The following is a 15,311-nucleotide window of genomic DNA, read 5'->3' on the forward strand; positions in this document are numbered from 1 at the left end:
TTTGTGTCTCCACAATGCTCAGGGAGCCGTGGCGGAGCTGTGAGGGGAGATTTATGCGCGTAGTGCCGTAACAGTGAAAGCGACTGTGGCAGCCGGGGCCTGCCCCGCCGTTAACAACTGGCTACCCATCCCTCTGCAAGGCTGCGGGGAAGATTATGCAGCACTTGGAGTCGATAACGCCGCTAAGCAAAGGGCACTTTCTCCTCACAGCATCGAGAAACCTAGCCGGTCTTACCAGGCGGTGGAAGCCGCCTTCCCCGGGCCAAGCAGTCAGAAGGGCTGAATTGAGGAGCAGCCGCTGGAAGCCGGGCAGCGGACACTGATACAGCCACAGTACCGCAGCCGGCTCCGGTAGGCTCCTGCCCGGCCGCACCGGCTGACACTGACTCCGGGGACCCGCCCACCAGCCGCTGATAGGCCGCCCAGAATGACACTCAAAGCACTGCCTTTTCTGATTGGTCTATTGTGTCCCGCTGTGCTTATGGGAGTTGTGGTTCGCTTCTCTCCCGGGCATTGTGGCGCTGTGCGAGCACGTACTACATTTCCCGTCAGGCTATGCCGTGAGAGCGCAACTGCGCTGCTCGGGGTCTGCTTATCCGGGTCCTCAAGAAGTCCAGCCAATCAGCGCGCCTCAAAGGGCGTGTGCCAGGCGCTGATTGGTGGGTTCGGACTGCCGAGCCCTGTTTGAAATCCGTTAACGGCGGTGGCAGAGGCGCCGCGCGGAGTGGCGGCGGCGCTGCTGAGGTGAGTGCGGGGTCCCGGCCGGACACCCCCGGCCTCGCCTTCCTTTCCCCGACCCGCAACCCTTCCCCGTATCTGGTTGTTCGCTCCGGCCCTGGCGACGCGGCTGTTCCCTGGGCCTACTCCGAGCCCAGGTATTGGTAACGGGGCCGAGGGCTCGGCCGGGGAGCGGAGGCGGAAGGCGGCTCCGGCCGCTCAGCCCGTGGTCGGAGCCGCTATCGCGGCGCCTGGCGGGCGGGCTCGAAACGGAGCCCCGGGGCTTGAGTGCGAACCCCTCGTTCCCCGGGGAAGCCGGACCGGAGCCCCCGGCCGGCCGCGGAGGAGCCGCCGTGGCGGGGGGGGTCCCGCTCCCCGGGGGGATCGCGGTACCGGAGCGCCTTACGGTGGGGTGGGTGCCTCGGCAGTGAAATAAAGTTCTAAGTCTTTAAACAATCACGAAATCCGATGAAACAGTGTATATCACGACAGGAAGCTCTGAAACTTCTTCTCGGTCCAAATCCCGCTTCCCAGGAAAAGGAGGGAAGCAAACCAGGCAAAACCTGGCCCAAGTAACAGAAAAAACATTGGGGGCTATTTTTATGCGGGGCTTTTTTTAAGCTAGAGGACCTTCAACTTAATGTAACAATTAGTTGAGGCTCTGCTAGCTAAAAATAATTTTATTTTCCTTGAACATCTATTCTTAGAATGTCCCATCTTCATGTCTTCTAAAACCTGTGGGATCTTTTTTAGGGAGCCGGAGATGTCAGGGCTGTTTATTTTTGGGATGGGGGCGGGTCTGGGCCGTTAGCTGAGCGAAGGCTGTGCCAGCACTTTGCCCCTGCTTTGCTGCCGCTCGGGGTGGTCTGCGGAGCTTTCTGCAGGCTCAGCTCTCACCTGGGGACAGTTAAAGGCTTTGTGTCCCAGTCTGGGCATTAAATGGTGGAACAGCGGCGTTTTGGGGGATGGTGGATCCGTTGTTGATTCTGTGCTGCAGAAAAGCCCGATGAACTCTGAGTCAGGGGAATGAGAGAGGAGGGAGAAGCTGTAGATCCAGAGTGTGTTGGAAGTGTTCACTGGACCCTGCTCAGGGAAAAGCAAGGATGAAGGGTGACTTTCTGAGGCTGTCAGTGTCATGCAGAGGGAGTTCAGGTGATGGCTTTGTGGTGGGATGGTTCTCACCAGGCTGTTGTGACAGGACTGTAGCTTCAGAGATGCTCTAACTTACGTGTTAACCCTTTTCTAATGCTCCAACTTACATGTTAACCCCTGAAAAGCATCCAGGACCTTTGGATTATTATCCCACTAAAAAGAACCGAAGCTGCCAGGGTGAATTAAAGCTGCCTGGTTACTGCAGCATCCTATGTTTAAGTGGCAGCTGGTGTTGAAGCCCAGCATCAGGCCCTGGAATTGCTGGAGCACATTCCCATGCAGCTGCCTCAGCCTTGGGGAAGCTTCTCTTGCTTGTTCCTTGTTGCCTGTCTTGGGTTCCTGAGGCATGTGGATCAGCTGGCTTTGTGTTTATCTGCTGGTGTAACTCAGAATAGCCTCTTGTGTGTCTGTTGTTGTTTACTTTGCTTTCTGATCCTGGTAGGATTTGCCATTTGCACATTTGTAACTTGTGAAGCACCAGTGGTGTGTTGTGATAAGGCATCATCTCCAGTTCACCAGGGCCTTATCCACATTGCAAGGTGGCAAGAAAGAGCAGATGTCTCTGCCTTCCTCAGGATCCAGACTGGTTTGGGTTGGAAGGGACCTTAAAGCTCATCTTGTTCCAACTCCCCATCACCCTTCTGGGCAGAGACACCTTCCACTGGACCAGCCCTGTCCAACCTGGCCTTCAACACTTCCAGGGACTGGGCAGCCACAGCTTCTCTGGGCAGCCCTTGCCAGAGCCTTACCACCCTTACAGGGAAGATTTTCTGCCTAATATCCAATCGAAATCTCTCCTCTTTTAGTTTGAAGCCATTCCCACTTGTCCTATCACAACCTTTCTTTGTCCCTATCCTGTCATTGCTACTCTCCCACACTGCTCCATTCTCTCTCCCTCTGGCCTTGATTTCTCATCTTGGAATGCTGCATTCTACCTCCAACACCATGGCCTGAATGGCTGGAAGCTTCTTTGTCCAGGCAAATTGTGCTGTTGGCACAAAATTCCCAACTACATTAAGACAAAGACACTGAACACATCTGTGATGGAATTGTGTCAGTATTTTAAAGCTAATTTGGATTAGAGCGAGGTGTGAAGTTATTCCAAAATACCTATTGCACTTGCTGTTGGATCAGTCTTATTCTGGGATAGGAATGCTTGTTCCAATTTAGTGTAATCCTTTTTCAAAGCTAACTAATCTAAACCATGCCAAGGCACTCTTCTGGAACGTGCCAAAGTGTAGTTACCCAAAAGAAGCCTGATGTCCAGAGGAGCCCACTGCCTCTTCCTCCCTGTGCGCACGGCTGTGCTGCTCTGGAGGCACGTTTAGGTCAGCGGGAGAGCAGACCCAGAAAGCAAATAAAGGTTTTAATTAAGTAGTCACTTTCTAGAAGGAATTTGGGGTCTTTTTACAGAAGATCAGGTCCTCCTTTCCTGCCTCGGCAGCTCTGCAGAGCAGGTGAAAGCTGATCCTGCAGCACAGGGGTGAGGGTTCCCCGGCTGGCTCGCTGCAGACACCCGTGTCGACACAGGAGGTGATGGATGTGGGGGAGAGCAGGGGCATGCTTGAAATCCACGCCGAGCTGTGTAGGATTACAGCGTGCCTGTAATCACGCCTGGGAAATGCACACAGCGCCTGCTAATTAGGGAACGTCCCTATTAATGAGGAAAAATTTCTACGCCTCCCATCCAGTGGATGAATGCTGCGGTGGAGAGAAAGAATTTTGGATTGAGATAAATGTGGCCGTGCTGTCGGAATCACGACCGGGTGTTTTAAAATGCCTGCGGGGGGTGGGCAGCGGGTGTTGGGCTGTGCTTGGCAGAGCCTGTTGGGATTGCAGGTGCCTCTTGGTGGGCACAGGGGTGATAAATCACCAGAGCATTCCTGGCTGATCCCTGTCCCAGCCCGAGTGGGTGGGCGGAGGAGCAGGGTGCCTCTCAGTGAGCTGCTTCACCATCAGTCCTGTTCCAGGCAGGACTTGGAGGATATGTAGGGATTTGAGAAGCAGATGCCATGAGTTCATCTGACTGAAATGGACTTTCTGGAGTTCAGTCACAATAACTTCTATCTTCCTGTTGTCTCTTTCATGAAACTGAGGCAGTGATACAATCCTTTCCTTTTCCTGACTATTCTCTTCTGCCTGGGATAGAGGGGGGAGAAGGGGTCGATGATAAGGGGGTGACACTATGGAATATGGGCTCTACTCAGTAAAAAGCTGCGAACTGCAGCAACGTAGCAGTGGGCACAAGTAGCTGTGAAACATGATGCCCAGAGCTCTGACTCTGGCTGGAGAGGGTGAGGGGAGAATGCAGATGACGCATTTGATTTTTAAAAAAGTCTAAAGTGTTGACAGAAATTCTATCTTGATTAAGGGCAGTAGGAAAGCATTTGATTCCAGCCGTGTCTCGAGCTCAGTTACAGTTGGTTTTGGCTCTAATTCTTCTGTTTGCCTTCTTTGGGCCATACCTTGACATCTTCCCAGCCATGTAGCTGGTGCTTCTCTAATGACATTCTTGCCTTTAACTATCACAGCTCTGCTCTGGGGAGCTGGAGGCTTCTCAGTGCACCCATCCTCGGGGGCCAGTGCTTGTGACCAGCATGGTACCCCCTAAACGCTGCTTTGCTTTACTCTTGACCATTTTCTTATTTATTGAGGAACATCATCTGGGTTTTGAACCATGTGTGGTCTGCCTAGACAGATGGTTTAGGGCTGAGGCTCTGTGGGTTAGGAATATACTGCTTTGGAATTGCTTGGATTCATAAAAGCAAAGTTCAGGTGATTTCCTTGGGGAGTGTTTTATAACATCCTCGTGGGCTTTGCCTCACATCTGTTCAAGGCATCACAAAAGCACCTTTGCAAGAAGGTTTTGTATAATTTCAGGGTTTATAACTTTGTCACTGGCTTTATTCCTGTTCTGTTGAGTTTAATATCACCTGTTGACACAGGGACTCCTCTTGCTGTCAGTGCTTCATTAATTAACTGCAGGGACTGTTTGACATGGGTCACAGTGCTCAGTTTGTTTTTAGCCTGGCGAGCCTTGGGCTAGTGCTAAGGAATGCAAGAGGGCCTGACACTGCCCTCCTTCTGACTGTTTGCCCAGTTACAGTGTTCTACAGAACCCCTTCCTGCTTTGAAAATCAATTATGTAGAAGAGCACCTTTGTGTCACTAGTTCTTTTTTGTAGCCCTTCAGGGAAAGAGGCTGTGCATTGCAGTGCTCTGGAGTGAATCTCATCAGATTTGTGAATCTTGTGAGGGTAAGAACTCTTCTTTGTGTGTGGTGAGGGAAGGAAGTGGAAATCAGTCACTCTCTGGAAAAGCTTTATACTTTACTCCTTAAAAAATACAATTCTGGCACCTGCAAGTACAAAAAAAAATCCCATCAAAACTTGATCTTTCAGATAGTTTTGAACCTGCAAATGTCAACAGTGGTGAAATATCCTTAGCTTTGCAGATCAGCAGTAGAATAAAACTCTGCATTGCTCATGAGGAGTTCTGCCCCAAGAGGGGATGTTCCAAAGGCTGTCCCAGTGCCTGTCCCTAGAAACTCTGCAGAGGAAGAGAGGTGGGGGATGGTTCCACTGATTCCCTGTTGTTGTCTAAAGGGCTGTAGCAGTGCAGACAGAGGACTCTTGGGGACAGTGTGACTGTGAAGATGTCTAAGCCAGAATCCCGTTATTCTTTTGATGTCCCAAACATCTGCATCGATTTTGCAACTCTGAATGAGGATGATGTGCACAATGCAGACTCCTGGTTTGGTAAGTTGCTTCCAACTCCTTGAGGTGTTTCCTTGTTGGATGACACCTTGGTGTGATCCTTGTTTTGGGCCTGGCTTCTGTGCCTATTAATCATGGTGTTAACTGCATAATTCGTCATGCATGAGGTTTCTTGTGTTGTTTTTTTGTATTTAAATGTTGTCTTCTGTAACTTGCCTTTCTTAACCTCATAATGATATTCTGGGGTATTGTTAACAATTCCTGACAATGTGTATAGTGAAAATCTTTCTCTCCTTACAGATGAAAAAGCCAATCTGGAGAATATCCCTCCTGCAGAAAATCTGGCAAACGTCTCACACTGCAGCCCTGGTTCTTCAAAGCCTGATGTTCTTCTGCCTTCTGTCCCTTCACAAGAAGTAGCAATGAGTAAGCTGGCATGGTGTGGCAGGGAGGGAATAAATTTTACCTGCTTTTCACTGACAAAATAGAAAGGCCTCTGTCTGGCTTTTGTGGGGCCATCTTCATAAACTCTTATCTGCAAGGTCTTTTTTTAAAATGTGTTTTTACTTGTTGTTCTGTATATGTGTGTACAGATGAGCTGACCCTTGCCCCTTTCTCAGGTGAAAGCAATGGTGAGGCAGAATGTGCCCAGGACAACACGGTCCCTCAGAATATCGTTGGGTCCCTGGCAACCTGGAGAGCTGCTGCCCCTGCAGAGGCCCCTCAGAGGTGAAATTTTGTGTTCAGTTTGTGCAATGATTGATGATGGTGTAACTAAGCAGGTCCTTGCTCTCAGGATCTGCAGTTCTAAGCTGTTCTTGGGGCATCCTGTGGGGCTGGAGTTCTCCAACATGGAGATGGTGCACTGGGACATCTGATCTGCTGGCTGGGCTGGAGGGGCAGTCTCTAGGGTGGAAATGTAATGCAGTGTCTCACATACTTGTCAAATGAGACTCGGCAGCACCAGGAGCTTCTGGAATGTGAGGATATCTGAAACTGAGGTGGCTTATAGAGTTTCTTTGTTTATATCTGCCTGACTTGGGCAGAACTCATTCTTGATATGAATGCAAGCTCTGCATGCTCATAAATAGCAAAGAATATTTAGTTTATGCATTGTTAAATTTTAATCAATCACGCTGTTGTTTGGGTTGTTGTGTTAAACACAATTTGTGTGGTAGAGTTAGGGGATGCACTGGCATAAATGTGTTATCCAGGTCAGGTGTGTCCTCAGATCTATGGGAAAACTGACTTCTGCTTTCTGTTCTACTCTAGACCAGGCAGGAGACTTGCTACAAAGCAGGGGAAGACCCAGCAGCGCAAGCAGCCAGGCAGAATCAAAGCAGAGAGAATTGCTAATGCCCTGGATAATAAGGAAGATGTTCCACCCTTGAAGAAAATGAGACTGTATGTCATCCAAGTCCTTCTGTTTAGGGCTGGGAAAAGGGACACAACTACTTCTTTGGAAAGGGCTTCTGCCTGTCTGAGACAGTTCTTACAGGAAGGTTAGGGGGTAGTGACTGGAACTGGTTGCTGATACTGGTTTCATGAACAAGAAATGGCTGTAAATGCTGAAGGAATTGCTCTGTTTGCAGGTGAAGATGTGAATTAAGTAAGCATGGGCTTCTTCACCTTCTTACTCAGTGTCTGTCAGCTTTAAATTTGTCTGAACTTATCCATCCAGAAATCATCAGGCAATCATTAGCTATGAAAGAGTCACAGCTAAAATATTTCTCAAATTAACTTAACCACTAAAGTATCATATGGTGATAAGCTTGAGGTCAGGAAATTGAAGTATGATCTTTGAAACACTGCTGTATCTCAGTGATCTACAGTGTACCTCCCTTCTCCAGAAAAGTTCCAAAAACTCAGTAATTCATCTTCCCTTCTGCAGCCTTAGAGTACCAGAGAAAGCTGGATGGTCTGTACCTGGGCCTGGGGTGAGGTAAGGCCAGCCTGGCATACCTTAGACCTCACCAGGTGTTGGGATGTTATGCATGGTGGTGAGAGCTGCAGGTGGTAATTTATTTAGAACACAGTTCTAAATAAACAACTAACAACTTTTTCTCCTAGTTCTGGTAGCAGAGAGAAGGCAACAGAAGTATCCACAAAGAAAGAGCCCCTGCAGGATCCTGACCTCTCTCCAGGGAGAGGGAAAAGCAAACAGACCATGCCCTCCACGCCAACAATGTTGAAGTACGTGGCTTTCTTGTGACTTGTGTGCTAATCACAGTTGATTTAGGTGACAGTCCTGGCTGAGTGTTTTCAGCTTCAACTTAGCATGTGATGGTATCACATTTAGTAAACACTGGGTCAAGGCAACAATATTAGGATGAAATGTACTTCACCAGCTGAACCTCTGCACAGGAAAGCTTTTGCTTTTCTTTTGAGGAAAAAGTTGTTCTTCCTAATGGATCAAGAATTCACACAGCAAATGGGTCTGCAGAATATAGCAGCTAGCTGTGAGATTTCTTGAACAAACAAAACCCAAGCAGATCTCTTCTAAAGATGTTTTTATAACTGGTGATGCTCCTGCAGTGAGGCTGGAGATAAGCCACAAACATCATGCTAATAACCAGGGAAGCAGAAAGGTATATCTTAGTTTTTAATGTGCTTATGCAGGAGGACCAAACCTTCTAGCAAGCCAAAGAGTACAGAGGAGCAGGAGCTGGAAAAGATGCAGCAGTTGCAGCAGGAGGTTATGGAGCTGCGGAAGAAGAACGAGGAGTCTCTGAAAACAGCTATTGCTGGAGCAGGTGGGCTCTGCCTGAACTGCTGAGTGAAGCTGCATTGGGCTCAGCTGGAGAGTGCTGCACAGAGCTGTGCAAGCACCTTTGAAAACAAGCATTTCATACTTTGCAATAAATATTAGGAGCCATTTAATGTAGATCAGCCCCTAAACTGCCTGGAAACAGGTGGGTTTGGGTTATGTCATGTTTTGAAATGTTAAAGACGAGTTCTCTAAAAATTTACCTAGTTGTTAGAAATTAAATGTTTTGGTTTTTTTTTTTATTTCCACAAATCGTACCCCACAGCAAAAGTCTTCCAGTCCTTACATGTCTGTTTTCTCTAGGACAACCCACAAAGAAACCTGCTGGTCAAGTAACAAAGCCAATTAATTTCCACTTCTGCACGAAGGATAGGATTAAACAGAATGCAGAAAGCCAGCCTGGGAACGAGTACAAGGAGCTGGATTTTGCAGCAGTCCTGAGGAAGCATCCTCCTTCTCCGGTGAGAGCCAGAGTGTTGCCAGCACTCAGCTCACTGATTCTTGCCATCACCTCCCTGCTGCTTGTGCAATGCTTGGGCTGATACCCACAGAGAGGTTACCACAGGAGGCAGGTGCTGTGCAGATGTGACTGCAGACTTCCTGTGTGTCTGTGTTGCCACAAGACTCCAAAGAAACCTTGTGGAAAAAGCCCTTTAATGTCAGATCGTCCAGTCGTTCCACTTTGTGCTTTAATCTGCTCGATAGTTTCCCAATATAACTTGTGCATTTTCAGACAGTTAACACTTGTGCTTAATGTGAGGTGTTATCTTCTTTGCAGTGAGAGGAAGGGACAGATACTGTGTGTCAGTGGGGAAGGGAAATGTCATCAAAACCTCCTGGCCATACTGACTGTGGTTTTCTGTCTCCAGGTGCGAATGCCAAAGGGACACACTGTCCCCAAACCTTTCAGTCTGTCCCAGGGAAACAAAAGAAAACTTGAAGAAGCCACAACAGGATATGTGTCCTTTGCTGAGCAGGTAGAAGCATTCCAAAAACGCACACCCCCTCGTTACCATTTGAGGAGCAGGAAATCTGAGGAAGGTGAGTTGTCCTGGCCGTGTCCACAGACATTGCTGGTAGAGCAAGAGATGCTTTGACAACTCTGAGCAAATGGCCTGTGTCTGTTGCCTTGCCATTAACTGCTGGTCTCTGTGACTTGAAATTGTAGGCTCAGTTTCAAGAAAGCCGGTGAAGGCTCGGCCCACAAACCCCAAAACACCAGTGCTGAGAACAAAGCAGCGCTTGAGACCTGTCACCTGCAAAACTGCTGCAGAGTTAGAAGCAGAGGAAGTAGAGAAAATTCAACAGTAAGTAAGGGCTTACTCTAGTCCTCCAGGGGATGATTGTACCACTCTGGAAGTATTTTTCAGGTACCAAAATGTCACTTTTCTGGAATATCCTTTTTGTGTGAAAGAATGAGTAGCATACACCATTGAGATTCCTTTAGGTTGTTCATAATTCTTTAGCTCTGATTGTAGGGGAGTGAAATATAAACAATTAATTTTGAAGAATGTGCTCTTAGGAGAGCTGATCTTGGGTTGAGTACAGCTTATGATGAGTAAAGCAAACCCAATATAGCAATGCAGCCTGCACACACTTCCAAACTTGCCTGTAGGCAAAGGTTTGGATTTCTAGGAAAACAATCCATAAGACTTTCCTTATTAATCTTGCTGTTTTGAAGGCAAAGGAAGAATTGCTAACTAGAGCTGCACACTAACATACAATGTACAACTGGTGACTGTCTCCATTATTCCTGCATAGGTACAAATTCAAAGCACGAGAAGTCAATCACAAAATCTTTGAGGGTGGGCCACTCCTGCCCAAGAAGCCCCCTCTGAAGAAGCTCACTCAACCCATTGGCTTTCAGCTGGAAATAGAAAAAAGGATTCAGGAGCGTGAGAGTAAGAAGCAGCAGGAGGAAGAGCGCTTCGAATTCCATTCCAGGCCATGTCCCACAAAAATCCTGGAGGATGTTGTGGTAAGAAGTTTAATGTCACCCAGGCTTAGGAATTGGTTGCAATGAGCTTCAAAATGTTTGTAGCTATGTTGCATTATGTGTTTAATGATCTCAGTAAACAGTGTCTGTCATTAGGTAAGAACCTCAGTAGGTACATCCTGTGCTGTCAGGTTGTTTCTCTGAGGCGTTTTCTTGGCACTTGGCCTTGGGTAACTCCTTACTGGCTTTTCTGAACAGGGTGTTCCAGAGAAGAAAGCACTTCCTGTTACAGTCCCCAAGTCTCCAGCCTTCACCTTGAGAAGCAGGACCCGTGTGTCTGGCAGAGAGGAGGAAAAGGTAACAGTTGTGACAAGGCTGGAGCCAGGCCCAGTTCTCACTGTGGTGCCTGCTGTGCCACTGGATGTGGGTGGGATGCTCTGGGGCTGGAAGCTCCTTCCTTCCCTCCTGTGAGCAGTTCCTCCAGTGGTTATCTTTGTCTGTGCTCTTCACTTGAAACAATCTGGTTATTGCTACTCATTTTACAGAAACTGAATTCTCATTAAAAATGAAATAATTTCAATGCTAGGGCACTGATGAGGGTTTCTGAGGTGTTGCTGCTATAAATGAGGAAGGTGAACTGCTTGTATTTCTCATTTTTTCCTATTCTGTCACTAAGGCAGATATTACACATGACCTTTCTTCTCTCTGAGGTGGGGAGCACGATTCTGAAAGCTTCACATACTTCTTCCTTTCCTCCTTGTCAGGAGGATCTTAATTACACTCTGATTTATTCAAATCATTCGAGTACTAGAATTGACAGTGGTTTCAAAAAAAGGAAGAATTGGGCCTGTGGTTCAGGATGCCAGTAAATTGGTGCTTCTTGGATTCCTAATTTTTGCAGTGTCCACTGTTTGTATGACCCTGCTGTGCCCCTTATCAAAGGAGCTCAATCAGAGCTCTTTGTGGCTTTGCTTGGCAGGATTTGCAGCCTATACAAAAGTAAAAAATCAGCTCCTAATGCTAATATCCTTTTAGGAAAAAGAGGAGGTGGCTGTGATCAAAGCTAATCCTATGCCACATTATGGAGTGCCCTTCAAACCCAAAATGCCAGAGCAGAGGCACGTGGAAGTTTGCCCCTTCTCTTTCGATGCCCGGGACAGAGAGCGACAAATACAAAAAGAGAAAAAAATAGAAGAACTACAGAAGGAAGAGGTAAGAATTAAAAGCTACCTCGGATTCCACTCCTTCAGTAAAAAGAGTGTGATAGGATTTGCTGTTGTCTATTAAACTTCCAGGGAAAGGACAAGAAATATTTTGAGTTGTTTATTTCAGGTGCCAAAGTTCAAAGCGCTGCCTCTGCCTTACTTTGATGAAGTTAAACTGCCAGAGAAGAAGGTCAAAACCCCAACTCAGCCTGAACCATTCCATCTGCAGGTGGATGAACGGGGAGCTGCCAAGCTCCAGAGCTGGAAACAGCAGGTAGGATGAAAAGGGTAATGGGAATGACCAGACTTAAATCAGCTGGTGGAGTTGTGGTTGACTAGAGAAACTGTCCTCCTTGAAGTGAATCAGTAGCTGAGTTGGAGCAAGGAATTTTTCTGTACTTGGCATGAGACTTATGCTATTGGGTTAAGGATTGGTCAATGGTTTGTTTTTATTTTTCTCACGTAATGGTAAATTATGGGATTTACCACAATTGTATGAACAGCTGTGGGGCATTTTCTAAGCAGCAGCTCTGTGCAGCTGAATCTCTTTGCTGGCTATTGACAAAAAAAATAATACACTGCTTTTCTCATGTGAAGTCTGCAGTGGACACCTGAAACTTTCTTCAGGCTATTTTTTGGCAAAGCAACTATCGTGCAACAAGTGACACCAATTTTTTGCTTTAATATAGTTTTCTATGGAAATTATTTGACTGAGTCAGCATGGGTTTTCCAGCATAGGGAGTGCTGGAGTCTGGGTCAGGGGGGAGATGGTCTCTTTCTGCCTGGCACTTGACATGCTCTCTTCTCTTGCAGCTTGAAGAAGACTTGAAAAGGCAGAAAGAGGCAGCATGTTTTAAAGCTCGCCCCAACACAGTGATGTACCAGGAGCCTTTTGTGCCCAAAAAGGAACATAGGATACTCTCAGGTAGAGTTGCAAGTACTGCTACATGGGCTTGGCTGATAGTTCAGAACTGAGGCAATTAAGTGATGTTTTTCTGGCTGTTGCCTCTTCTTCATCAGCACAGCCAATAGAGCCTTGCATTTAATCAACTAATTGCCTAACAGCTTGTGTCCCCTGGGAGCAGGGGGATTTCCTCTCCACCCCCTTGCTCTGCTCCAGCATGGCAGCTGTATTTAGAAGCTCTGCTGCAATTGGCAGATGATTGATGTGTGCCAGCTCAGGATAAGGGTACTGAGAATGTGAGGAGCTCCCTGCAGAGACAGCTGGCATTTCTGCAGTGCTGTCACTCTTTCCCTCCCGTTTCTAGTGAGATGAAGGCATTTGCTGCTTGGGTAGGCTGAGATTTGTAGAGCATAAAACCAGCCAAAAGCTTGTTTGTACTAACAATTGTGTGCTTGCTCCCTCCCATGAGAACACCCATGACGGGGTGACGTCTGCATTAACACTGCTCACGTCTGGGAGTAAAGTTTTCTCTTTTCCTGAAGCCTGGAGGTATCTCCTAACCACCCTTGCCAAGGGGAAGCTCTCCAAAGGGAGGCTTCCGTTGACTTTAGTGCTGCTCTTCTTTACCTGACTGTCTTTGAACCAATGTTATCTCCTCTATTTCTAAACTTAGAGAGCCTTTCTGGTTCTGTAGTTCCTGAAAGCTTTGAGCTGGCAACAGAAAGAAGAGCAAAAGAACGGCAAGAATTTGAAAAGCGATTGGCAGACGCAGAAGCCTTAAGGGAGAGGTATGAGGAGAAGATCAGGCAGGAACAAGAGGAGCGTGAAAAGGAAGAAGTTGCTAAGCTAAGACAAGAAATGGTAAGTGAGCTGTTTCTGAGCAAGGGCTATAAAGTAACCCAAAGGAATGTGGGATTATCCTTATGGAGCTAATGTCACAGTTGAGCTGTGCTTAAACTGCCTTTTCAAGGTTCCCTTTTGCAAATTGATGACTCACTAACTTCACAACTGCTTTTAAAAAACCAAACCTACAAAACCATGCAAACAAAGAAGGCAGCTGTGCTGAGATGGCTGAGTTTTGGAGCTGCACATGTGTAGTTATCAAAGCAGAATGATCTTAGTAAAACTCACAACCCTAACGTGTGCTGTGCATTTTCCCACTATCTTGCTCCAGTGCCCAGGGTAGAGTGTGGTGGTCTCAGGCAGACGCCTGCCTTCACCTCATCTACAGCTCACCTGCAAATTTCAGCTTCATCATAACTGCAACCATTTGCTTTGTTTTGCCCTTGCTTGTATTTATTTTTCCACAGGTTCACAAGGCAAACCCAATACGCAAATACCGCAGCCTAGAGGTGCAGTCCAGTCACCAACCACTGACTGTGCCAAAGTCTCCCAACTTCTCAGACAGATTCCGATGCTGATGAGCATCCACGTGACAACTGCTGGGAGATCCCATCCCTCTCCATTCCCTTGGCAGGAGAGAGGGAGCAATTGTTTTTCCATGACTGCTCAGTTTGAACTCCTATGCTTGGTTTCATTGTTGTACTGAGTAGTTAAACTCCACCTGAGCCCATGGCATTTCAGCAGTGCCTCCTGGCCTTGCTGTGTATCCAGACCCTATCTTCTCTAGAGACTAAACCAAGTTTTGATCTTGCATACAGATATTGTGTACTTAACTAAATAAAAATTCCTAATCTGCTCGCTGTCTCTGGCTAGTGGGCTGAAGCCCTTTCCTGCAGAAGAGTTTTTGATAAAGACTGGCCACACAGATGTGTGCATCTGGCAGAGCTGTCTTGTGTTTTTACACTAAGTGCTATTTTCAAGTGTCTATTTTTTAGCATTTTGGTCTACATTTAGCTTGAATTGTGTTAAGTGAGGTTCCTTCAAGCCAGTGTAGCGCGGGTCTGGCCTTCCTTGTTGATGTTTAGATGACCACAAATATAAATCTTGCCCACGCTTAAAAGTAGTTCTTTGTGTATATTAGAGTATTAAACCGTCTTGATGTTTTATACCTGAAGTCCTGTTTGGGGAACCATTTATCTGGCAAGTGGCTTGCTGTGAGCTGCTGCCCCAGCTGCTGCCAGTGTAGGTCTCTTGGCTACAGAGCCATCAGCATCTCTGGCTAGTTTGGGCAGCAAGCAGAGCTAAACATAGCTCGAGTGCTCAAATGTGCTGGAGGACAAAACTGCTGGCATTATGAAGAGTGGACACATCTAGATTAAAGTTTTAACAATTATTTCTTACTTAATAGTGTGCTCTGATTTCTTACCTTTATATTTTGCTGAAATACCTGCTCACATCCATGAGCAGGGCTACTTGTGTTACTTAGTAGAGAGGGGGGAAAAGGGAAATTTAGAATTAATTTGTCCTAACTGGACAAACTTTCTTGTTTGTTGGTTATGGAAAACATTTGCTTTCATTTCTTCTGAACTGGGATGCTGTTGAAGTATTTCCAGCCTGTGTAGCTTTTGTTCAGGTTTTTGGGTGAAAAAGAGAGTTCAAACTAGATGTTAGATTCCACCTAAGGGGGTGCTTAGAGATGCTGTCTCATTCTTGCCAAAGTGCATCAAGCAATTGCTATTTTACTCCTAGACTGAAAGAAGTAACAGAGGAAGAAAGTCCTTAGAAACCTAAATTCCAAGATGAACGTTTATTAGACCCAAGGGATGATGTTTCTGCAGGAATTCTCCTAAAAAGTGTGATGCTCAAGAGATGTCATTGCAGAACAGCTGGAGTCTCTATGGGAGTGTTTCCAAGAGCACCAGCCTCAAACTTCAGTGCTGGGATTAAAAGAGGAAAAGCCACCCACACTGAAATACAAAGAATCTTCAAAAAAATTAATGGTTTTATGCAGTTAGTAAGTGAGGAGCTGGAGAATGAGAGGCTTGGGGGAAGTAGGTTGGTACTGGAGGATG

General features: G+C 46.8%; 1 protein-coding gene across 6 annotated transcripts; it reads left to right on the top strand.

Annotated features, from left to right (window-relative positions):
• The first annotated feature begins 235 nt into the window (after positions 1-235).
• TPX2 (TPX2 microtubule nucleation factor) lies at positions 236-14,094 on the top strand. Of its 6 annotated transcripts, none has more exons than XM_041396132.1 (18): positions 236-744; positions 5,474-5,626; positions 5,885-6,010; positions 6,205-6,313; positions 6,857-6,988; positions 7,476-7,526; positions 7,655-7,777; positions 8,204-8,337; positions 8,655-8,812; positions 9,221-9,392; positions 9,520-9,658; positions 10,113-10,329; positions 10,546-10,644; positions 11,323-11,499; positions 11,620-11,766; positions 12,306-12,417; positions 13,070-13,257; positions 13,707-14,094. In XM_041396132.1, exons 2-18 carry the CDS (start codon positions 5,524-5,526, stop codon positions 13,815-13,817), a joined length of 2,298 nt encoding a protein of 765 aa, XP_041252066.1. In that variant the 5' UTR covers positions 236-744; positions 5,474-5,523; the 3' UTR covers positions 13,818-14,094. The 6 variants fall into 6 exon arrangements, with proteins under 6 accessions (XP_041252066.1, XP_041252068.1, XP_041252069.1 ...); XM_041396134.1 differs by having other exon boundaries at positions 13,091-13,257; XM_041396133.1 differs by lacking the exon at positions 236-744 and adding an exon at positions 3,975-5,125.
• Positions 14,095-15,311: the final 1,217 nt, after the last annotated feature.

The sequence above is a fragment of the Onychostruthus taczanowskii genome, unplaced genomic scaffold (genome assembly GCF_017590055.1).
Source record: "Onychostruthus taczanowskii isolate IOZ18803 unplaced genomic scaffold, ASM1759005v1 scaffold126, whole genome shotgun sequence".
Classification (NCBI taxonomy): domain Eukaryota; kingdom Metazoa; phylum Chordata; class Aves; order Passeriformes; family Passeridae; genus Onychostruthus; species Onychostruthus taczanowskii.